Genomic DNA, 24,165 nt, shown 5'->3' on the forward strand with positions numbered 1-24,165 from the left:
GCATTACTCAGTTGTTCTTGTGTGTGTCATGTGGCCTCATCTACATTTCTAAGGACATTTCTTTCTAGACCTGGCTGATGAGAGTTGAAGAATGGAGTAGGGATGGAGACAATGGATTTGTATTATTTATTTTATTTATTTTATTTTATTTTATTTATTTAAAATATTTCTATAGTGCCCAAAACCTGTGTTTCTGGGTGGTTTACAATTGAAATCATTTAAAACATTAAATCAATTAACAATTAAAATCATTTAAAACATTTAAACATTTAAAACCCAATATTACAAATTAAAACTATAAATCTAATCTGTAGTTGCTTCTTGGGGAGACAGCTGGGCCTACTGTCACAGATACAACGCTTTTGGTTAGGAGATATATATGCCTGTCAAGAACATATACTTGATCTCAGCTTAGGCTTTTCCTCTCCAAGCAAAATGAACACCTGGGGTATTAGACTAGGTGAATTCAAGGATAGTTCAGACAAGTAAAAAAGATGGTGGGATTTATTTCTCCTTTAATGTATCTTTGTCAATCAACAAGCAAAATAAGCATTGGCATTAGGCCAAAGCACATTACATAAATTGCAAAACCTACACATTAACATGACTTGGCTTAGGTCCGAGTTATCTTAGAGTTTGAGTGTTTAGGTCCGAGTTATCTTAGAGAGCACCTTGTTCTGTACAATCCCCACCACACATTAAGGTCATCTGAGGAGGTCCAGTTACCACCAACACATCTGGTGGCGACTTAGAGGCAGGCCTTCTCCGTAACTGCTCCTGGGCTGTAGAATGCATTCCCGGCAGAAATCCACAATCTGAGTTCATTATTGGCCTTCAAGAGCCCTTAAGACCTATCTGTTTGACCTGGCCTTCCAAAGTTTTTAAACTGTTTTTAAACCATAAAGTTTTGGCCTGGTTATCCAGGGTTTTAAAAACTGTTTTAATTGTTTTAATAATGGTTTTATGTTGTTTTTATAGTTTTTGATTTTAACAGTTAATTGATTTTAGTTTTATTTTAATGTAAGCCGCCCTGAGCCAATTTTGGAAGGGCAGTATAGAAATCAAATGAATGAATGAATGAATGTCAAGGTACATAGCTTCATGAAGAAGTTTTCAGTTTCAAAAAGCAGTAGCAATAGCAGAAATTGCAGTAGCAATATAAAATAGCAGTAGCAATAGCAGAAATTTAAAAAATAAAATAAAAAGCAGACTGCAGAATAAAAATTGAGTTCTCTCTCTCTCTCTCTCAAGCTTTCAAAGTTGACTTCTCCATCCCAGATGTCTTCAAACATGCTTCAGTAACCACTCAAGATGTTTCCTTTCTGTGCCCAACGCACTGTTGCAGGCCTTAGTAAAAGAGTTTTTCACTTTCTCCCCTCCCAATTCAAAACAAAAGTCAGGTGCAGAAGACCTACTAGTTTTGACTAGGAGGGCACAAGTGAAGGCAATGCACAGAGTGCAAAACAAGTGCTGCTCTCAGGAAAAATTAGGGCTCACGTAAAGACACAAAATGGCTTTTTTTTCTTGGGTTCTCCTTTTAGTCATTTGAGAGCAAACACCTACCACATACACTGAGAATATGGATGTGATATATAACACTACCAAAGCCCTTATGATGTCAGGCTTGCTACTTGGACTGGGCATCATGTTTAGGAAGGTACAGTGAAAGCCTGGTATCTGGACTTGCACTTGTATTCAGTTTTGTGTATAAAAACTTTAAAAACTTTTACTTTCAAAGACTGAATATTTGCTTAAGGGCTTCAAATCTGGATTTTGAACAGTATCATTCAATGTAAATATGGGATTTTGTCTCTTCCAATGGATCTGCAATATGAATCTTATTTTGATATTTTGGCCTTCGGTAGCTATTTGTATCAATAGATCAGCACAGACTGCTCCTTTTTGCAAGGCTCTAAAATCCACCTTCTCCTTTCTCTTCTTAACATCACTGGCCAATATCCAGAGTGGGTGCTCCTCAGCTCCACTGCCGCACAGCACTAGTCCAAACACTGATTCATGCATGGATGGTCTTGCACTCTTGCGCAAGGGTGCAAACACTTCTTTGAGCTTGCCCAGGTTCTAGAGATGCTGTGCTAGAAAGGAAACACACCACTTCACTCTTTCTGCTGCAACAGAGCAGTTCTGGAGCATGGGTGAACTCTGAAAAGTACATGCAACTGCCTGGGGAGAGTTTTGAGCAGCACAGGGACTGGTGCTACTTGGGGGTGGACATTCTACTTGGTAGACTGCTCTGGATGTAGACTGCTCTTTATTGTTCAGATTCCATAATATCATCAATGTCTTTACTCAGTGCCATTTGAATAAAACATTACCATGTATTAGCAATTACTGAGATAGCTTTAAAAACAACAATAACTCCACTTTGTTCTTTGAAGAAATAACACAAAATTTTAAAGTACAGTTGAACCTCTATGTCCGCGGATTTGTTATCCGTGGATTTGCATATCCGCAGTCAGGTAATAGACACCCAACCTTGACATATGCAGGGAAAAAAGGGGGGAAACTCCCATGTTGACCTCGCATATCCATGGGTCGGGGTGGCTGGAAATGGCTGCAGAAGTCATTTCCGGCTGCCATGTTGTATTTCGGAGCCTCAAAGTGGCTCCATTTAGAGAGAGAGAGAGAGAGAAACTGGTGACTTTGGGCCAGTTTTTGGTAGATTTGGGGGCATTCCAGGACACAGTGCAACTCCAGGGGAGCAGCTAAGTGTGGTAGGCAGCTTCCCCCCACATCCCCCTCCCAATTCGATGTTTTAGCAATCCTCCCCGGCCTGGAACCTAACTCCCAATACCCATTGCCCCAATTACTTAATATTTGCGGTTTCTGTATCTGCGGTTGAACTGTGAAAGGGAACCCCCATAAATATCAAGGTCTTCCTGTATAACCTAATGCTTTGATAGTGGTTTCTATTCCTGCTTCTTGTACAAGAAAAATAAAATGCTAATGTTTGTGCAGTCAAACACTCATATATGTGAAATATGTTGGGTGTCAAAAGTCAATTGACCACAGTCCCTTGAACCATGTGACTGGAGACTGATTAGCTGTTCAGTTTGAAATGAAGTATTGTGAGTATTTATTGTGTCTTGTGACCTTAGAACATGAAGCAATGTAACATAATCTAGAGTAATTACATGAGGTGACCTCCATTGTTGTATAAAGTAAAGTAAATTATGCAAATAGCCAGCTGAGAGGGGTTTACACACCTATATGTACAGCCGAATAAGAAAGAAATGTGTTGCTGTTAAGAGGCTGCCTTTATATTTTAGGAGCACAGTGTGGTTCCTACAAGGAAATAACTTCTGCGCAGGGGACAGGGACATCCTTCTATGAGACAGAGTGAGGCAGTCTCATCAGGCACAAGTGTGGGAAGGGAAGCAAGTGGCAGCAAGTGCCAGGCCCAACAGCATGGGTGCCATTCCACTAGGTACTGCAGCAGCCCTTGCTTGTCCCACTGAGGTACAGTCCTCATTTCCCCCTCCTTGCTCTGCCCTCTTCTTCCCCTCCCAGCTTGAGCAAGGAACTCCCCTGTCACCGCTGCCTAGCTTGGTGGCATACTCTAAGAGAGCTTGCATGTCGCTGTTCCTGCCTCAGTAGCATAGCCTAAGAATGCTGAGCACCCACTTACAGATTGGATGTGTGTCATATTGTCCTTCAAGTCAGGAAGCAAAATGTCTGGTACCCCCTAGAAGGGTGGTTCAAGCCATTCTACTGCCTGCACTGAAGTATAATCTGACACTACCTCACCTTAATCTGGTCTTGGACGGGGTCACACTCCCTCTGAAAGACAAAGTCCGCAGCTTGGGGGTGTTTCAGGACAGCCAAGATAAGGTGACCTTGGAAGCACAAGTGGCGGTGGTATGCAGAGGTGCTTTTTATCAGCTACAGCTGGTATGCTAGCTGATACTTTACTTGGAGAAGTTGGACCTGACCTCAGTCACTCATGCTTCGGTAACATCCAAATTGGACTACTGCAATGTGCTCTTGTAGTGATCAGCCTCTGATCAGCCCCTCTTATCCCCTAAAGAGAGACAGTGTGGTGTAGTGGTTAGGTTGGTGGACTGGGACCAGGGAGACCTGAGTTCAACTCCCCATTCAGCCATGATACTAGCAGGGTGACTCTGGGCCAGTCACTTCTCTCTCAGCCTAACCTACTTCACAGGTTTGTTGTGAGGAGAAACTTAAGTATGAACTACACTGCTCTGGGTTCCTTGGAGGAAGGGTGGGATATAAAATAATAATAATAATAACAATAACAACAACAACAACAACAAGTGGTGTCAGCAAAAACATTCAGATATTTATATAAAAAAGTAATGAGCATGTGGAGAAAACAGTTAACAATCAATGGCGAGACACTTGGACAGGTTAGCATTAGAAGAAGCATTTTCCAAGGGGACTCACTATCCCCTCTGTTGTTTGTAATCGCCATGACCCCACTTTCACAAATACTAAACAAAACAGGCCTTGGATACCAAACATCTAAAACATCAAGTAAAATAAACCATCTGCTGTACATGGACGATCTGAAGTTGTATGGAAAGTTCCAGTCAGAAACTGAATCACTGCTAAGCACTGTCCGTATATTCAGTAGCGATATAGCAATGGAGTTTGGACTAGACAAGTGTGCTGCATTAAAAGAGAAAAAATAAGAAAAACAGAAGGAATAGAACTACCCAGTGGAAGCAACATCAAGAACCTGGAAGAGAAAGAACATTACAAATACTTGGGCATTCTCCGGGCTGATAATATGGCACACAAACCCAATGGTGGGAACACCATACAAGCCATAAACACCTGAGCTATGCCTGTTATCAGATACACTGCAGGAATAATAGACTGGACCCAGGCAGAGCTAGAGATGCTAGAAGGGGAGCCCCTTCGGGGGAGAAATGAGGGCGAGGGCTGGACACTTTGTCCAACCATCTGTATAGAGGGAGGCATTCAATAGTGGGGCTTCTGTTCAATCCATTTTAAGTTGTGCTGAGGTTGGGTTGAAGTTGTAATGTGTGTGGGTTTGTCTGGAGATGGGGAGCCAGGGAGTGCCTTCGTTGAAGGTGGGGCAGCTATTCCTGTGGTGGTGGGGAATAGAAGAAGAAACACTGGCAGGTCAGCAGGCTGCTCCAGGGGAAGGGTGGTCAGAAATCTAATAGCTGTCCCCCTTTCCGGCTGTCCTGCCAGCTCTTTGACCTCGGGGAGCACTGCCAACATCCCACATAACCTTACCTTGCTCCTCTGCAATGCCAGGTCAGTCCAAAATAAATCAGAACTCATCCATGATTTGATCATGGATGAAGGGGCCAACGTGATGTGTATTACTGAGACTTGGTTGGGGGAGGCTAGTGATCCAGTTTGGTCCCAGCTTCTCCCACGAGGATATTCTGTAGAGGAGCAGGTGAGGGGACGTGGGCGGGGAGGTGGAGTGGCTGTGGTCTATAAGGATAACATCTCCCTTACCAGGGTCCCTGTTAGGGTATCGGACCATATTGAATGTGTGTACTTGAGTTTGGGGACCAGGGATAGATTGGGACTTCTGCTGGTGTACCGATCGCCCCGCTGCCCAGCGGAATCCCTTACTGAGCTCACGGACTTGGTCGCAGAACTTGCGTTGGAGTCTCCCAGACTTTTGGTGCTGGGGGACTTCAATGTTCATTTTGGGACCAATTTGTCCAGGACAGCTCAGGAGTTCATAGCGGCCATGACGACCATGGGCCTATCCCAAGTGGTCTCTGGATCGACGCATATTGCAGGTCACATGCTTGATTTTGTCTTTTATTCTGATCAGGGTGGTGTTCCGTGTGTGGGGACTCCTACGATTTCCCCGTTGTCATGGACGGACCACCATCTGGTTAAGGTTGGACTTACAACCACTTCCCACCTCCACAGGGACGAGGGGCCTATTAGAATGGTCCGCCCAAAGAGGTTACTGGATCCGGTAGGATTCCAAGACGCCTTGGAGGGATTTAATGTTGGCTCTGCTGGTGATCCTGTTGATGCCCTGGTTGAGAACTGGAACAACTTGCTCACCAGGGCAGTAGACACGATTGCTCCTAAGCGTCCCCTCTGACCTGCTTCAAAATTGGCCCCTTGGTATACGGAAGATCTACGGGGGCTGAAGCGGCAAGGTAGGCGACTGGAGCGCAAGTGGAGAAAAACTCGACTCGAGTCCGACAGATTACGACATGGAGCACATTTAAAAATCTATGCTCAGGCGATACGTGCGGCAAAGAAGCGGTTCTTTTCTGCCCGTATTGCCTCTGCAAGTTCACGTCAGGCAGAGTTGTTCAGGGTTGTGAGGGGGCTAGTATCTGCTCCCTCTCCCTTGAACCAGAATTTGGAGGCATCAGTTACCCGCTGTGGTGTGTTTAATGAATTTTTCGCAGAAAAAATCTCTCGGATTCGGGCCGACCTAGATGGAGACTCCACAATTAATTTGATGTCTGAACTGGAGGTGTCTGGCAACTCCTCTTATACGATTCGACTGGATCAATTTCAGTTTGTGACTCCTGATGATGTGGACAAGCTGCTTGGAGCAGTGAGGCCTACCACTTGTCCTCTTGATCCTTGTCCAACATGGCTTGTTCTATCTAGCAGGGAGGCTGTTGTAAGTGGCCTGGTAGAAATCATAAATGCTTCTCTGAGGGAGGGCAGGATGCCTCCTTGTCTTAAGGAGGCAATTATTAGACCTCTTCTAAAGAAGCCTGTGTTAGATCCCTCAGAGTTGAGCAATTATAGGCCAGTTTCCAACCTCCAGTGGCTGGGCAAGGTAACTGAGAGGGTGGTGACCTCTCAGCTCCAGGCGATGGAGGAAACTGATTATCTAGACCCATTTCAAACTCGTTTTCGGGTGGGCAATGGGGTGGAGACTGTCTTGATCGGCCTGATGGATGATCTCCAATTGGCAATGGACAGAGGAAGTGTGACTCTGTTGGTCCTCTTGGATCTCTCGGCGTCTTTCGATACTATCGACCATAGTATCCCTCTGGAACGTCTGAGGGGGTTGGGGGTGGGAGGCACTGTTTTACAGTGGTTCCGCTCCTACCTCTCGGACAGATTCCAGATGGTGTCGATTGGAGATTGTTGCTCTTCAAAATCTGAGCTTAAGTATGGTGTCCCTCAAGGCTCCATACTCTCTCCAATTCTTTTTAACATCTACATGAAACCGCTGGGAGAGATCATCGGGATTTGGAGCGGGTTGTTATCTGTATGCTGATGACACCCAGATCTACTTCCCCATGTCAACTTCTTCAGGACCTGGCATATCCTCTCTAAATGCCTGCCTGGAAGCAGTAATGGGCTGGATGAGGGAGAATAAACTGAAGCTGAATCCAGATAAGACGGAGGTACTTGTTGTGCGGGGTCGGAACTCTAGAGACGATGTTGATCTGCCTGTTCTAGACGGGGTCACACTTCCCCAAAAGGAACAGGTTAGCAGTCAGGGAGTACTTCTGGATAAACGTCTCTCCTTGGTTTCTCAGGTTGAGGCGGTGGCCAGGGGTGCTTTCTATCAGCTCCGGCTGATACGCTAGCTGCGCCCGTTTCTTGAGATCAATGACCTCAAAACAGTGGTACATTTGTTGGTAACCTCCAGACTGGACTTCTGTAATACGCTCTACGTGGGGCTGCCTTTGTACGTAGTCCGGAAACTTCAGTTGGTTCAGAATGCAGCAGCCAGGTTGGTCTCTGGGTCGTCTCGGAGAGACCACATTACTCCTTTGTTGATGGAGTTACACTGGCTGCCAATAGGTTTCCGGGCAAAATACAAAGTGCTAGTTATAACTTATAAAGCCCTAAACGGCTTAGGCCCTGGGTATTTAAGAGAGCGTCTTCTTCGCTATGAGCCCCACCGGCCATTGAGGTCACTTGAGGAGGTCCATCTCCAGTTGCCACCAACTCATTTGGTGGCTACACAGAGACAGGCCTTCTCGGCTGCTGCCCCAAGATTGTGGAATGCGCTCCCTGCTGAGATACGATCCTCCCCATCTCTCGCAATTTTCAGAAAACACCTGAAAACACACCTCTTCAACCAGGCTTTTTCAGCTTTTAAAAACTTGTTTTTAAATAGTTCTGAATATTTAATTGTTGTTTTATGATGTTTTTAATTGTTAATTATTGTTTTATGTTTTATAATTTTTGTTTTAATGATTAATTGATTTTAATGGTGTTTTAATGTAAACCGCCCTGATCCTTTTGGAAGGGTGGTATAAAAGTTTTAATAATGATAATGATAATAGTAATAATAATAAAAAAATAGATCGTAAGACCAGGAAAATCATGACCATCAATCATGCTCTGCACCCCTGCAGTGATGTAGATAGGCTATACCTCCCTCGCAGCTCAGGTGGAAGAGGAATACTGCAAGTCCATCAAACAGTAGAGGAGGAGAAAAGAGGCCTTGAAGAATATATAAGGGACAGTGAAGAACATGCACTTCAAATGGTCAATAACAAGAAACTATTCAACACCAATGAAACAAAGCAGGCCTACAAGAAAGAACAAGTAAATAAAACAAACCAGTCAATAACACCTGTCTGACTGTGTAAACAAGAAATAATAAATAATAATAGAGAAAATCATAAGATACAAAGATCTACAAATTGAAATTGAAAGGCTGTGGCAGAAAAAGACGAAAATAATCCCAGTGGTAATTGGCACCCTAGGTGCAATTGCAAAACAACTTGAAGAGCACCTCAACACCATAGGGGCCACAGAAATCACCATCAGCCAATTACAAAAAGCAACTTTACTGGGAACAGCCTATATTTTGCGATGATATCTATAATAACCAACAGTATTGATGATAAAATTCAGCCATCCCAGGTCTTTGGGAAGCACTCGATGTCTGGATAAAACAAACCAGTCAGTAACACCTGTCTGACTGTGTAAACAAGAAATAATAAATAATGATGAGTAAACGGGAAGTGAACCCTATCCTGACTAACAGGCTGGTGAACTCCAGGGATCAGCCAACCAGCACACCAGGTGGGTGGGACCTAAAGAGCCATGAGGAGGAACAGAAGGTCTCTTTATTAGTTGAAGCTGGCTGGGAGGGCAGAGAGTAGAATGTGTGGCCATGAACTGCAGGGAAATCTCTCTGCAGGTCTCTGCGAGGAAGGGCCGGTCAACTGCTGCTGCTCCTGTGTGAAGGAGCAAGAGCGGATCTTGGGTGATGGTGGGGAGGTCTCTGGGGATAGGGGGCTGCAACTTGGCCAATAGCCACCACAATACTGCAGCCGCAATCAAGGGGGTGAGGGGGCTGGAGTAAAAGGATGAAGGAGTGATAGAGGGGTGAGGGAGATGGAAGCAACAGGACGGAGGAGGAACAGGAGTGCAGCTCAAGTGAGGGTGGAGAGATCTCTGAGGTGAGGGGGGCTGTGGCAGGGGGTGAGGGGTAGCAATCAAGTACTAGCACACAGATTCTCTGCGCGGGTTAAGCTAGTATTACTATAAACTGTTAAGGGCTTGAGCAGTCTAATTCCCTTTCTCTACATGTGTATACATGTGAATACACATGTATTCACCCAAGCCTTTTAAATAGACTTGTGATTTTGAATTGTTTTATTTTACTATAAACTGCCCAGAGATGAAAGTTTGGGGTGGCATACAAATAGAATGAATGAATGAAGTATCATTTTTATTTCTGTGATTTTCTCTCTCTCTCTCAACCGATACCTTCAACATTCTGTAATACCATAGATTTAACTATGTTATACTCAAAACTGATTTAACTCTGTGATTTATCTCATGCAGCCTGGTCAGTTTTTGATTGCTTTAGAGTCCTTTCCCCCACTCTCCAAAGCAGGAGTGAGAGCTGCCCATAGATAATAATGGAGAAAGCCAGGATTTATTTTTAGCCTAGCTCTGATTGGGCAGCAACAGCTGTTCCTTCCCTGATTCTGTCCACCTGAGTTCACTGTTGGTATATCTGGTGAAAGGAAGTCTGGCCAAAGGTCTGGAAGTGACTCTGCAGAACCTGCACCTTACTTGCATGCACTCTATAACATTGTAATGACATTTTAGGGACAAGCAATGATATGCTACTTCTCAGAATATAAATATTATCATATGGAAGCTTGCCAATAAATGTAGGGCAGCATCCAGACTTGTAATTCTGAGATGAGGAGATGCTCCACTTGTGAAAGGAGGGAAAGATTATTTTAGCCAATCCTCCTGTACAACTGAAGCTGTCTGTACTCCGTATATTATGCCCCTAAGGGATAGAGGACCCTCAAAAGCAGATTTGGGGTGGGGTGGCAGGTGCAGGAGACAGCAGAGGAAAAGGGGAATTAGTAAGAATCATCCCTCTCACTCTTGTGTGAATGAAACATCTTGCTAGCGTAGCAAAGAGGCAAAAGTGGAGATTCTCTTTTATTTATCAGGGGGAGAGTCCTATCCAGCCCCAGCACAGCATCTCTCCAGTGGCTGTTGCTGGTGTCTATCTCATGTTTCTTTTTTAGATTGTGAGCCCTTTAGGGACAGGGAGCCATTTGTTTATTTATATCCATGTAAATGGCTTTGGGAACTTTTGTTGAAAAGTATATAAATATACTTGTATATAAATATTTAAAATATAAATATTTGTCCTATTTGTGTCTTCCATTCACAGAAGTACTAATTAGGATGTTGCTCATAGCGTTCTTTTCTCGAAGCTCAGTCTCTCACCACATGTGCTCATTATTGACCCATATCCCTTTCAGTCCTTCCCTCATCCAAAAACTAAGTTCTATTTGATACCACATTGTTAGTAGTCAGAATTGCATCAGATGATTCAGTTAGTGCATTTAAATAACACTCTTGCTGTATCACGCAGGACAACCTCCTCCACACACTTTATGGTTGGTTAATGCACATAGTTTTAAGGATACTGATGCAAACCATTGGCCATCTGACTGGCAGCAAGATTCCAAGATCTCTCATAGAAGTGATTCCCAGCTTTTCCACCTGATCTCCGATTTTAGGTGGGATGAATATGGGAGCCTTTGCATGGAATACTTGTATAATGAGGTCATCTAATAAGGCCCTGCACTTGGTGCCCGTACTCTTGGAGGCTAGGTAGATTGCTACCAGGGAGAGGACTTTCTATGTTGTACCCCCGCCCAAATCTTAACCTGACACCCACTTTGATTTTTTTTTTTTTTAGATGCCAGGTGAACACTTATTTATTTACTGAAGCCTTTTGGGTACATAGGAACATAGGAAGCTGACTTGCTCCATCTGGCTCAGTACTTCCTACATTAATTGGTAGTAGCTTGCCAAGGTTTCTAGTCGGAGTCTTTCCCAGTCCTAACTGGAGATAATATTTATATAAATCTTTATGTAAATATAAATCATCTTCTTTATATTTATTTCTCTAAGATGTAGCCGTAGCTAATCCCATGCTTGAGAGACAGGGAGAACTAAGGGCGCAGATTCTCTGTGCTGGATCAGCTAGTAATATAATAAACAACTTTCTTTGTTAGCCATCCATAACAAAATTTTCTCACACAACATTAAAACGTGAGATAAAAACACACGTTAAATCACAACAGAACAAAAAAAGTGGGAGGGGGGATACAAAATACAATACAAAAACAATTTTTAATTTAAAAAAAGATCAGTTATAATCAGATTAAAAAAATAAAAATTTAATTTAAAATCCAGAAGACCTGAGTGAACAAAAAGATCTTTACCTGGCATCTAAAAGAACAAAGTGATGAAGCCAGGTGAACCTTACTGGGGAGGCTATTCCATAAACAAAGTGCAACCACCAAAAATACCCTCTCCCTAGTAGCCACCCACCTCTGCAGGAACACCCGGAGGAGGGCCTCTAAAGAAAGGATGCCAGGGATTGAACCTAGGACCTTCTGCATACTAAGCAGATGCTCTACCAATGAACTACAGCCCCACCTATAGGGGAATATGCCATATCCCAAACCTGTGCCATCTGTTTTGCATATTATGCAAATTATTTGATAATTATGCAAATCACTTGGTGGAACAGAGAAGAGTTGAGCATCTATTGCTTTTCCATTTCAATTAACATCATTCCTAGTGTTGCTGATCCAAATGGGCACCCGGTGGTATGGCCAGAATCTGGGGGGGGGGGACCCAGAAAATAAGGCCATATAGCAAACCTAGTTTGCTGAGTTTCAGTTGTGACTCTCCTTTGGTTCTTATTTGTTTAGTATTGTTAGTAAAAAATTGTATCTTATGTTGTAGCTTGTTTTTATTCTTAGGTTTGATTAGTCTTTTGTGAGCCTCTTTGAAACTTCAGATTTATAGAGGGACAGTGTAGAAAATGTTTGAATAGCTATGGTGTTAAATAGCCATCCTTCCATAGATAGCCAGCAACAGTGTTAACAGTGTTTGATAACCAGCAGCAGTGTTAAAAGGAGAAAACACATTTGGATTCTTCAGCTAACAGGATTCTATGCCTGTTTACAGTTATTTAGTGTGAAATCAAGCCAGGCTTGAATAAGTAGCCTCCAGGGGCATAGGTGAGTTCCTTAATTACTCAGCCATGAGGCTGCCCAATAAGTAATTTAACACAAAGTAAACTGAAATTGGCTTTATTTAATTGAAACAAGAGAACTGGTGCTAAGGAGATGCACCACTTATGGTATTCAGAATTCTTTAGAACGAACTTGCATGCTTATAGCCACAGACCAATATATGGCATTGCCATGTCAGTCTGCTAAGCAATTAAGGTAATTAATGTTACATTTGATTTGTGCTACTTTCTTCTACAGAGATTACAGCCGGTTGATTTAGCCATCAAGATAGCTGCTTGTTCAACCACCTTATCCTTTGTGTGTTTTTTCCCTTCTCTCTCCAGCTCTGCTATATGCAACCATTTTTGGTAATGTGACAACTATCTTCCAGCAAATGTATGCTAACACAAATAGATACCATGAAATGCTGAACAGTGTCCGGGACTTCCTGAAACTTTACCAAGTGCCCAAAGGCCTGAGTGAACGTGTGATGGATTACATCGTTTCTACCTGGTCAATGTCCAGGGGCATAGATACTGAAAAGGTGAGGTGTCTTGATATTGGAAACCTACCACCAAATAAATGCTTTCCCATTGTTTCTTATTAATTGCTGGGATGGGTAATTGAGCTTCCATAATTCAATTTGAAAAAATTGGCAAAGCAACGGATATATTTTGAATGAAAAACAATTGAAACAAAAATTAAATCTCAGTAAATTTTTCCTAATTCCAAATTATGTCAGATAGTCAAATGTCAAACTGTGAGTAACATGGTTCGAATGCTCCAGAGGGTATCCGGATGGGGGACCAACTGAGAATGTCAGCTTGAGTTCTGCCATGGAAGAAGGATGGTGTATAAATGTTATAAATTATTATTGTTAATATTTTAAATATTTATTTCCTATCCCTCCAGTACAATACTTCTCAGGGTGTCATTTTAAAATACTACTACTACTGCAAATATTTATATACCGCTCTTCAACCAAAGTTCTCAAAGCGGTTTACATAGATATAAATAAATAAATAAGATGGCACCCTGTCCCCAAAGGGCTCACAATCTAAAAAGAAACATAAAGGTAGACACCAGCAATAGTCACTGGAGGAACACCAACAATAGTCACTGGAGGAATGCTGAGCTGGGATTGGATAGGGCCAGTTGCTCTCCCCCTGCTAAATTAAACAAGGTGCCTCCCTGCTCAGTTAGCAGGGGTAATAAAACAAAACAATGTAAAATAGTTAAAATTGAGATTCAGTTAAGCCTAACCTTAGAAGTTTTAAAAATCAAAGATTTAGAATTTAAAATTTGAACACTTACTGGACAGACTGCAAATTAAAACAGTAAAAAACCAACCTAAGAAGTTGGCTCTTCAAGTGTGTTTTGAGGATCTTGAGAGAGGGAGCATGGCAAATTTCCTCTGGGAGGGCATTCCAAAACCGAGGACCACAAAGGCCCTACCAAAAAGGCCCTGTCTCTAGTCCCCACCCACCCAATCTCAATTAGAAGCACAGTCATGAGCAGCACCTGAGATGTTGAAAAAAGGCTTTGACAAATTTGATGGGCAAATGCAGTCCCATAGATAACCCAGCCTCAGGCTATGAAAGGCTTTGAAGATCAAAAACAGCACTTTGAATCTATCTGGTAACCAATGGAGCTGCTGCAGGATGGGTGTGATATTTATGAAATGACTAGCACCCATAAACATCCTTGTGGATAAATAAATAAGCCCATATTGTTGGTAAAATATAGATATTGGGAAGGAAAATACTGTTTTTCCTGATAAAAAGCTATTGACGAGCTCCAAAATTTGCACCAAAAACAAATGCTTAGTGTTGAACCTGCTACTTTAACTCCAGTTTAGCTTCTACACCTAGTCTAACTCCAAGAGTGAACTAGAGGAACGGAGGGAAGAAGAAAGAAAGAGAGAAGGGTGGGAGGGAGAACAACCTTATCTTGTATAATTCTGAAAATCTACTCAATCTTGACTTTAAAAGCATCCTCAGTTTTTAAAATAGTTCTTTTAAATTTTAATTGCTTTGGGGGATAGCTTTTGGGACCAAAAGATGGGACAGAAATGTTTTAAAATAGTCAATATCTATGCATGTTGTACCAAAGTTATTTTTGATGTGAACAACAAAAGAAATACTAAATCACTTTTGACATACGTTCACTTTCAAGAGTTATTTTAATAAAGAAGAAAAACTTTCAGTATTATAAGATTAAAAGAGCAGTACTCTGACAGATTTCAGTAACTGATGTATTCATATCTTAAGCCGTGGAACATGTCTGTGAAAACAAAACAACAATTTTTATAGCAGCGGTAACAAATACAAGATTAAATACTGGCTGCACTGTAAATTCTCAAGACCAATTCTCATGCTCCACTGACTTTGCATACAGACTTCAAGAACAATGCAAAATGAATAAATCATGATGTGACTTCTGCATCTCTGCATAGCTGTCCATACTGGTGTGTGTAATGTAATAAATCCTCTAAGCAAATACTTTGAATGTGAATTTATCCCTGACATACTATAATTATTTTTCACCTGCATGATGTGGTGCAGAGCTTTCAGAGGAACTAAAGTAGTGAAAACTAAGTTAAGCATGTTAATCTTATATATTAATTTAGCAGATTTAATCCATTCTAGGTTGAACAACAGAGCTACAAATACAAACAGACAGTGAGACTCTACACACAATTCGTGTGTAGAGCCTAGGAGGGTTCTGCGGGAGAGCAGGCTTAGTCTGCTCTCCCCGCAGATGAGCAGAAGCTTGTTGCTTGCCGCCCACATGACTATCGGCTCCATCACGGAGCCAGTAGGGGCTGCAGGGCTTGGGGGCCGCTCGGCCCCTGGAAGTCCTAGGATGCCCTGTGCAAGTGTGCAGGGCATCCTGGGGAGACCCTTGACGCCTTGAGGTTTGGTTTAGCCTCCCAGCAGGTGTCTCTTCATGAGTCACTGCAGCGCAGAACCGCCCCATGGCAACTCACAATCGTGAAAACGGGGTTAGTGGAGTGCTTGTTCTGCTAACCCCATTTAAGGGGAGGGTTTCTTTGGTGGGCTAGCTGCCAGAGATCCACTGGGCTCGCCCGTGAGCCTGGTGGTTCTAATGTTGGGAGAAAACTGGGCTGGGCTCCCCGGTTTTCTCCCATCATGAGAATAGCCTCTGTGACAATCCATGGTGTCTAGATTATAATATGCATATTGGCAAACTGAGCAATAAATTATTTATTTATATAGCACATCCATGTACAAAGAATGAGTTGACAGGGCTCCGCCTGAAGGTCTTGCAGTCTCTATAGCGACAGAAGGGAAACAAGAGAGGAAATACAGACACAGGTTAGCAGGGAGGTTTTCAAGCAGCAAGCTTTATTGTGAGTTTACTGTGAGGCTTTACTGTGAGTTCAAAGTTGCCCTAAAAACCAACGCAAAAAATTGATTTTTAAAAACCCTGGATATCAATTGGGCAACACTCTAACACGCAATGAAGAACCTGAATCATGTGTGAAGTGCAACCCATTAGCTCGCAGAGACTTCGGGGTAAATCTGGCCAAAATGTGAATGCACACCTCCAATCTGGAGGAGATGCAAGCTAAAAGCCCTGTGTGAAAAACACCCAGGGGAAGAATATGTGAATGTTTCAGTTACACATACTTGAGTTTAGTTATAATAAGGAACAGGAACTATGACCTTGTGCCAAAAGCTTCGTGGAAAGGTGGAGTGATCTGAAGGAAGTAACAGAGCTTTTGTTTGTTTGTTTAACACATTTTTATACTGCCCAAAACTCAAGTTCTCTGGGCGGTTTACAAGACAATAAAAACAACCAATAAAAAGATTAACACTTTTCAACAATTAAAATTTAAAATGTTAAAACTATTAAAACACATTTAAAACAATTAAAATGATATCTCATTAAAAGCCTGGGTGAACAAATGCATCTTGACTGCCTTTTTTAAAGTTGCAAGAGATGGGGAGGCTCTTATTTCAGCTCTCCAGATGATCTCAATGGGCGGTGTGGTTCATAGCAAAGAAGATGTTCTCTTAAATACTCCAATCTATTAAGATAGGAGTGATATGGTCTCTCCGAGATGACCCAGAGACCAACCTGGCTGCCGCATTCTGGACCAACTGCAGTTTCCGGACTATGAACAAAGGCAGCCCCACATAGAGCGCATTGCAGTAGTCAAGTCTGCTCTTTTATGAAACTAGCTGAAGGAAGCAAGAGAGGAGGCATTGCACAGTAGGGATGTGCACGGAACCGGTTTGGAGGCCCTTTATGGGCCTCTGAACTGGTTCGAAGAACTAGTGGTTTTGCTGGTTCGAAGGTGGCGGAGGTGCCGCTTTAAGAGCGGGGGAGGGTGCACTTACCCCTCCCGCCACTTTCCCCCGCCAGCATCCTTTATTTAGAAAGCTAATCGGGGCGGCAGCGTACCTCCCTGCTGCCCCGTTGGCCGGATATGGCTGGAAGTCCCTGATGCGCCTGCACGTGATGGTACGTGCAACTTCCATAGTTGAACTGCACAGGCGCGCAACTCGGCTGGTTGTTGAGAAAGAGGAAGAGGCACGCCGGCTGGCAAGACCCAGCCACAACACCCACCACCGCATGGGGGCAAAGATAAGCAGCAGCGGCAGGGCAAAGGTAGGGATGGCGGGGCAAGGGGGAGGTCTGCAACTATGGGAGTTGCATGTCTGTGATGTTTTTATGTGGATATATATACACACATACCCTAGTGAACCAACTGGACAATTTAGATTTGCACCCTCCTAAGATAGCTCAAAGACATATTTCAGTCTTGCTGTAATGTGGACAATGTGGCAACCTTGTCACTAACTCTTATAGGGCTTAAAAGGGGCACATAAAGAATATATGATTCAATCTGCATCAAGGAGAGCATCTGCTATTCAGAAACATAATGTTAAGCGGGGGGCATTTTGTTTCCAGCTGCTCTTAAACATTTTGAGTTCAAAGTTATTTACCAAATGTTATATGGGGCACAACCCGGGCCTTACAATAATTATAGTCCAACTGAAGCCGTTCAAATGAAAATTTTAAGGGTGATCCTGCAGATGGCAAGGGGGACCTCTAATTTCATTTTTATGATTAGAGACTGATATGTGTAAAATTGAGACTTGAATGTGGATCTGTTAATGTAATTATTGGCTTAAAGTGAAGTTACATCCAGTGGTGTTGGTTGCTTTAATTCTAAAAGATGAGTGTAACTTGGAAACAAACTATAAATACGAAATTTAGTACCATTGGTTTAGATTTTTCATTTCAGGTTCATGTAGGCAATGTAGGTATGGAGAAGCTAAAGTCAATGACTAAGCAATGACTAATGGATATAGATAGACGGAATGATATAGCACAGATTCCTGAATGTTGTAAGAGTTGGCACCAGAATTAGGTGACTAGATTGGCTAATTACTTCACATCTCTTGTAACTCCATCACATAGGAGAGCATTTGTTTGAGCAAGATCTAATGCCTTTCTTTCCCTCAGCAGTTTTGGAAGAAAGATATGCTAAAATTCCCGATGGAGAATGAAAATGCTCTTGTGCTGCTGATGTAGTTGAATCTATTGAGCATATGTTTCTATACTTCCAGTTATATTGAGATTCACAGAGAGAACTAATAATGCTTCTGATAGGAAAATTTCCTAGACTTTTGGATGAGTTCTGTATCACTATAGCAATAGCAATAGCACTTACATTTATATACCGCTCTATAGCTAGAAGCTCTCTAAGCGGTTTACAATGATTTAGCATATTGCCCCCCAACATTCTGGGTACTCATTTTACCGACCTCGGAAGGATGGAAGGCTGAGTCAACCTTGAGCCCTTGGTCAGGATCGAACTTGCAACCTTCTGGTTACAGGGCAGCAGTTTTACCACTGCGCCACCAGGGGCTCTTAGGAGCACTAGGCTGCTATCTGATTGTAATAATGAAATAACATACAAAGTCACACGATTTTGTGCTGTAATTTGTAGAATTTGTCATCAGCTAAATTAAGAAACACACACACACACCCATTTTTCTTATGCTGCTTTATTATGCATATTTATGTATAATTGTATTCAGACTTTGTTTTAAGATGTTTGAATCCAAGGATGTCTTAATATACTTCCTCCTTAATATACTTCACAGGGTTGTTGTGAAAGAGAAACTCAAGTATGTAGTACACCGCTCTGGGCTCCTTGGAGGAAGAGTGGAATATAAATGTAAATAATAATAATAATAATATTGGTTGCAAACCAATAAAGTCAAAGTTAAGTTAAATTTGAATAAGCACAGTAGCTAAAAATAGGTTTATTATTAGGAAGTTAGACAACACAGAATTCAGAACAAATACTTCTTTAAATTTCTATTAGGGATGTGCAAAATGTTTCAGGCACAGAACTATCTGTGCCTGAAACGACCAATTTCGGGTGATTCGGAGCCGAACTGAATCACCCATGATGAGACCTGATAATTTTTGGACCCGAAACAAATCATCCCTGTTTCGGGTCCGAATTTTTGGGGTGTTTTGGGTCTCCTTTTTGTGCCTTAGAAAAGTGCCAGCCTTGTCTTCTTCTTCCCCCTCCGTTTTCAGTTTGACATCTCTTTGAATTTCCCGCCTTTTTGCCTCCATTGATTTCAATGCAGAAATTGCTTTCCTTTTACTTTAATTGAAAAGGTCCTGGGGCCAAAAGAGTGGGGTGGGGTGGTAGTGCCTAATGGGTGGAGGTTACCACCCCAATTGCAGAGGGATTGGGCAAAGGGCTGATTTTTGGTGAATTTCTGAAGTTTTAGTGTCTTTGGGGCAGATAGGGGGCAGAAAGTGGGATCTGGGCCAAAAAAGTGGGGTGGGGTGATAGTGCCTAATGGGTGGAGGCTACCACCCCAATTTCAGAGTGATTTGGCAGAGGGCTGATTTTTGGTGAATTTATGAAGTTTATGCGTCTTTAAGGTTTCCCCCCATTAAGTATAATGGAGGGTGTATCGCTTCACGTCGGGGGGGGAAAGGGGTGGCCTAGAGCGGTGTGGGGTTGGTGGTAGTGCCGGGTAGGGGCAAGGAAGCTACCTGAATTTTTTCAAAGGATTTGGGCAGAGGGCTGATTTTTTGTTAATTGTTAAAGTTTACGCGTCTTTAAGGTTTTTCCTCATAAGTTATAATAGAATGGAGCTTTCAGCAGCCCCATAAGTGCACTTGGGGGGTGCTGGGGTGGCTCAGAGCGAATGGTGGTGTAGTGCACATAGGGTGCCAACCACCCCCATGGGTTTCTAACCCATGGTGTACAGGGTTCTGTTGTTCCTGAGGTGTTCTGAGTGTGGATTCTATGATAGCAAATGAGATTTTCAATGACACACCATGAATCCACTCTAATTTGCTATCATAGAATCTAAACCTTAAAGACATGAACTTCAACAATTAACCAAAAATCAGCCCTCTGCCCAAATCCTTTGAAAAAATTCAGGTAGCTTCCTTGCTCCTACCCGGCACTACCACCAACCCCACACTGCTCTAGACCACCCCTTCCCCCCCCGACATGAAGCGATACACCACCCATTCTACCTAATGGGGGAAAACCTTAAAAACGCGTAAACTTCAGAAATTCACCAAAAATCAGCCCTCTGCCCAATCACTCTGCAATTGGGGTGGTAGCCTCCACCCATTAGGCACTACCACCCCACCCCACTCTTCTGGCCCAGATCCCACTTTCTGCTCCCGATCTGCCCCAAAGACACTAAAACTTCAAAAAATCACCAAAAATCAGCCCTTTGCCCAATCCCCCTGATATTTGCGTGGTAGCCTCCACCCATTGGGCACTACCACCCCACCCCACTCTTTTGGCCCCAGTACCCGTTTTTCTTACCCAAATCGATTCGGATTCGGGTAAATCCGAATCCGAACCGAATCAGGAGTGATTCGGATGAGCAAAATTCGAACACCAAAAATACTGAATTGCACACCACTAATTTCTATGCCCTGCACACATAGGATATATACTTGTGTTTTAGTCTGTTTATTGCATTTATACCACCTTTCTGCCTTGACCAAGGCACCCAAAGTGGTTTACAATTTTAAAAATAAGCAAACAAGTTACATGATGTTAACAAAGCAGTGTTGTCTCAGGTCTTTGATGGTGTTCCCAGGAGCTGAGAACAAGAGCCCCCTGTCCTGAGCTTCTTTGCCTTCCTCTCAGGACACTCAGGTCTTTCATTCCTCCTGGAAGGTGGGGAAGGGGCTACCCCAACAGTCCTGACAGTGCTGATCTCTATGGGAGCAGACTTACAGAGTTCTAGAAGTGTAAAGCAGGTGGTTAGGCTCTGTTGACCAAGATAACTTGGCAAATAGGCACCTTTTAATGTGGTGATTCTCTATTGAGCAGGGGGAGAGTAACTGGCCCTATCAACCTGCAACAGTACCTTCAGTGACTGTTGCTGGTGTCTGTCTTTTTAGATTGTGAGCCCTTTGGGGACAGGGATCCATCTTATTTATTTATTATTTCTCTGTGTAAAGTGCCCTGAGCCATTTTTGGAAGGGCGGTATAGAAATCAAATGAATGGATAAATAATAAACAAAGAAGCAGGAACAGGAATTTACTGCATAGCAACCAATTCTACAAAAGGGAATGAAAATGAATTTCTGAGGTCACTAGACCTTTGCCCTTTAATGGAACAAACTGTCAGGATTAGAGGCAAACTACTACTATGGACCAATCAACAACAACAGAGGCCTCAAGAGGTAGGCTTGTGAAAAGCTGTAAGAAAATTCTCCTAGCACACTTTTGAATGCTCATACGTAAATGGACAACCATAACTAGAAAGCTTGGAAAGTGCTGAAAAGCTAGGTTTTGTTAACTGGGCAGCAGAGAAAGAAACACATAACCCTTAAAACTGCTTTATTTGCTGACTATCTTCCAAAATGGAGAGCCCTTTCTCATGAGCGGAGAATGGGTTCTGACGGGGTAAGGGGAGGAAGCCATGAAAAGCTTACCTCCCCTGTAGACAAGCAGGTCTTTGCCTCTGGGAGGGCAGATTGCCTGCCCGGATGATCAATGGCTACTGCTGGCAGCTCCAAGGGTCAGGGTGCCGGGATGCTTCACCATGTGTCACCCCACCCCTGGAAGCTCCAATATGCACCACGTGAGTGCGTGGTGCATTATCTGGGGATCCCCCTCCCCTCCCCAAGTCTACTAGCCGTGGCCTGACCCCGTCAGTTCACACACACATGCAAAACTGGGCTGGGCTCCCTTTGCCTGGTTTTGCACATGCATGTGAATAGCCTCGGAGTGTTTTAATTTTAACATGGAAGCTGGTAATGTCAAACTAATGCCAAATTCTAACATTCCTAACCAATGTAAGTCAGATTTAGTACAAATGGATTTTCTTGAGGTTAGTCCACTAATGCTTGAATCTTATAACAATGTTTTAAAAATTAACATATATCTTCATGAAGATGCATAGGGAATATAAAAATAAGATCTCTTGCACGCAGATTGATTGTGGTAATGTTCTCCTAGGTTTTACAGATTTGCCCTAAGGATATGCGAGCAGACATCTGTGTTCATCTGAATCGGAAAGTTTTTAAGGAGCATCCTGCATTCAGATTAGCTAGTGATGGGTGTCTGCGAGCTCTAGCCATGGAATTTCAGACTGTGCACTGTGCTCCCGGGGATCTCATTTATCATGCTGGAGAAAGTGTGGACAATCTTTGCTTTGTGGTTTCGGGATCTTTGGAAGTCATCCAGGATGATGAAGTGGTTGCAATTCTGGGTAAGCTCTCATACTATGTTTTGTCTGTGTTCTCACGTACATGTATGTTTGAATGACATTAGGCTTGTTCACATGACTTCCGACATGGTAGGAGACACGCCCAGCCTGGGTAGGAAAACTGCACACACTCCCGATTTCCATTTATGTGCTTGCAAACAATAAGGTAGGAGGCAGGGAGAATGTGTGAGGCAGCATCTGGGTAGGACTGCTTTTCTTCCTACCTTAGTAAAATTCTGGGGACAGAATCAAGGTAGGGTGTGCTCATCCTACCCAGCTACCACCGCATACATGATCTTTCTCCCTGCCTTCTACTGTAATGTTTTCAAGCATATGACTGAAAATTGGCTATGCACTCTGCTCTCCTACCCTACCTGTGCATTGCTCCTACATTGCTGGCTGTCATGTGAACAAGCTTATTCTTTATGCAGAAGATGAATTCCAAAACACTCAGCCTGATAGTAGGATACACAGCAGTATAATAATAATAATAATAATATTATTATTATTATTATTAATAAATAATGTGCTGCTTTTTTTAAAAAAGCAGTTTACTAGAAAAAGAAAGTTTGCATAGCAAAAAATAAAATAAAATAAAAATGTCCCTGTCCCAAAAGGGCTCATAATCTAATAATCACTACCACCACCACACAAAACAACTACCCCTGGAGAGTGCAATGCTTAGTAGGGATGTGCACGGAACTGGTTCGGAGGCTCCGAACCAGTTCAAATGGTGGCTGGTTTTGCCGGTTTAATGGCGGGGGGGGGGGGCGATGCTGCTTTAAGAGTGGGGGAGCAGGCACATCGGATACTTCCGGTTGTATCTGGTAAATGAGGGCAAATAGGGCGTCAGGGAGGTATGCTGCCGTCCCAGTGGACTTTAGAAAAAAGAAATGCCAGTGGGGGAAGAGCGGAGGGGAGGGTTAAGTACACCCTCCCCTGCTCTTAAAGCAGCAACCCCCCCCCGCCATCGAACCATGTCCACCTGGTTCCGTGCACATCCCTAATGCTTAGATGTATATGGGAAGTTGCTCTCTCCCTGCTAAATATAAGAGAAGCATTGCTTTAAAACGTGATTCCTTTTCCAGTTAGCAGGGATGACACACCATGTGTTCAAATAAGCAGTATTTGGGAAATAGATATTCTCTGTTTAATGAACAGTGCATTCATCTTACAGCAAATATAGAACAAAATAATTGCTTGCTAGATCTGGCTAAAGGTCTCTCCTGTTTCCAACAGCAGTGCTTGGTCATCAGAATTTTGTGGAAGTTCTAATTAGGTTTCATGACTAATAGTTTTGGCACACTTATCCCCCCATCAGTTATCTGATCTTCTTTTCTAGACATCTAAACTAGTAGCTACCACCACACCTTGTGGGAGTGAATTTCATATTTGTTGTGTGAAGAAGCCCTTCTTTATGTCACATATTGTGCAACATCCAGACTAAGAGGTTGTTCTCACAACCAAATGGGGGTGGGCTGGAAGGCAAGATCCTACCTTCCTGCTCCCAGATGATCAGAGCCTTCTTTTGGCTCTACAGCTTGTGCACCCACATGAACACTGCAGCGGCTTCCTCCATAACTGAAATTGGGAGCTGAAGCCTCCAGCTATTGCACAGTATATTATACAAGCAGCGGAGAGGCGGCCTTCAGTACTGCAGCAGCTCCACTCTTCCTGGCCCTGCAAGCCTCAGAACTCTGTGGTAAACATGGCCACCAGCTGCCCGGGAACAGTTTAAATCACGCCGGCTGCACAGACAACCTAAACAAAAAGGTAGGATACATCTCTTTGTGTCTTACCTCACTTTTAACCTGGGTAGTGGATCTGGGCTACCCAGGTTCAGAACTGCTGGATTGGGAGGACTCCTGGTGCCTCAGATGACCACAGATTCCTGGGTTAATCACCTCCTACCCAGGAATCTATGG

At 43.0% G+C, this 24,165-nt stretch overlaps 1 protein-coding gene across 12 annotated transcripts in view; it reads left to right on the top strand.

Annotated features, from left to right (window-relative positions):
- KCNH1 (potassium voltage-gated channel subfamily H member 1) overlaps window positions 1–24,165 on the top strand; it is a 429,320-nt gene that overhangs the window by 195,538 nt on the left and 209,617 nt on the right. For all 12 annotated transcript variants that reach the window (XM_053310371.1, XM_053310400.1, XM_053310445.1 and 9 more), the window contains 2 exons: window positions 12,833–13,032; window positions 21,991–22,243. In XM_053310371.1, coding sequence (XP_053166346.1) covers window positions 12,833–13,032; window positions 21,991–22,243 — 453 coding nt within the window. The remainder of the gene's footprint in view (window positions 1–12,832; window positions 13,033–21,990; window positions 22,244–24,165) is intronic.

Source organism: Hemicordylus capensis, chromosome 1 (genome assembly GCF_027244095.1).
Source record: "Hemicordylus capensis ecotype Gifberg chromosome 1, rHemCap1.1.pri, whole genome shotgun sequence".
In the NCBI taxonomy this organism is placed as follows: domain Eukaryota; kingdom Metazoa; phylum Chordata; class Lepidosauria; order Squamata; family Cordylidae; genus Hemicordylus; species Hemicordylus capensis.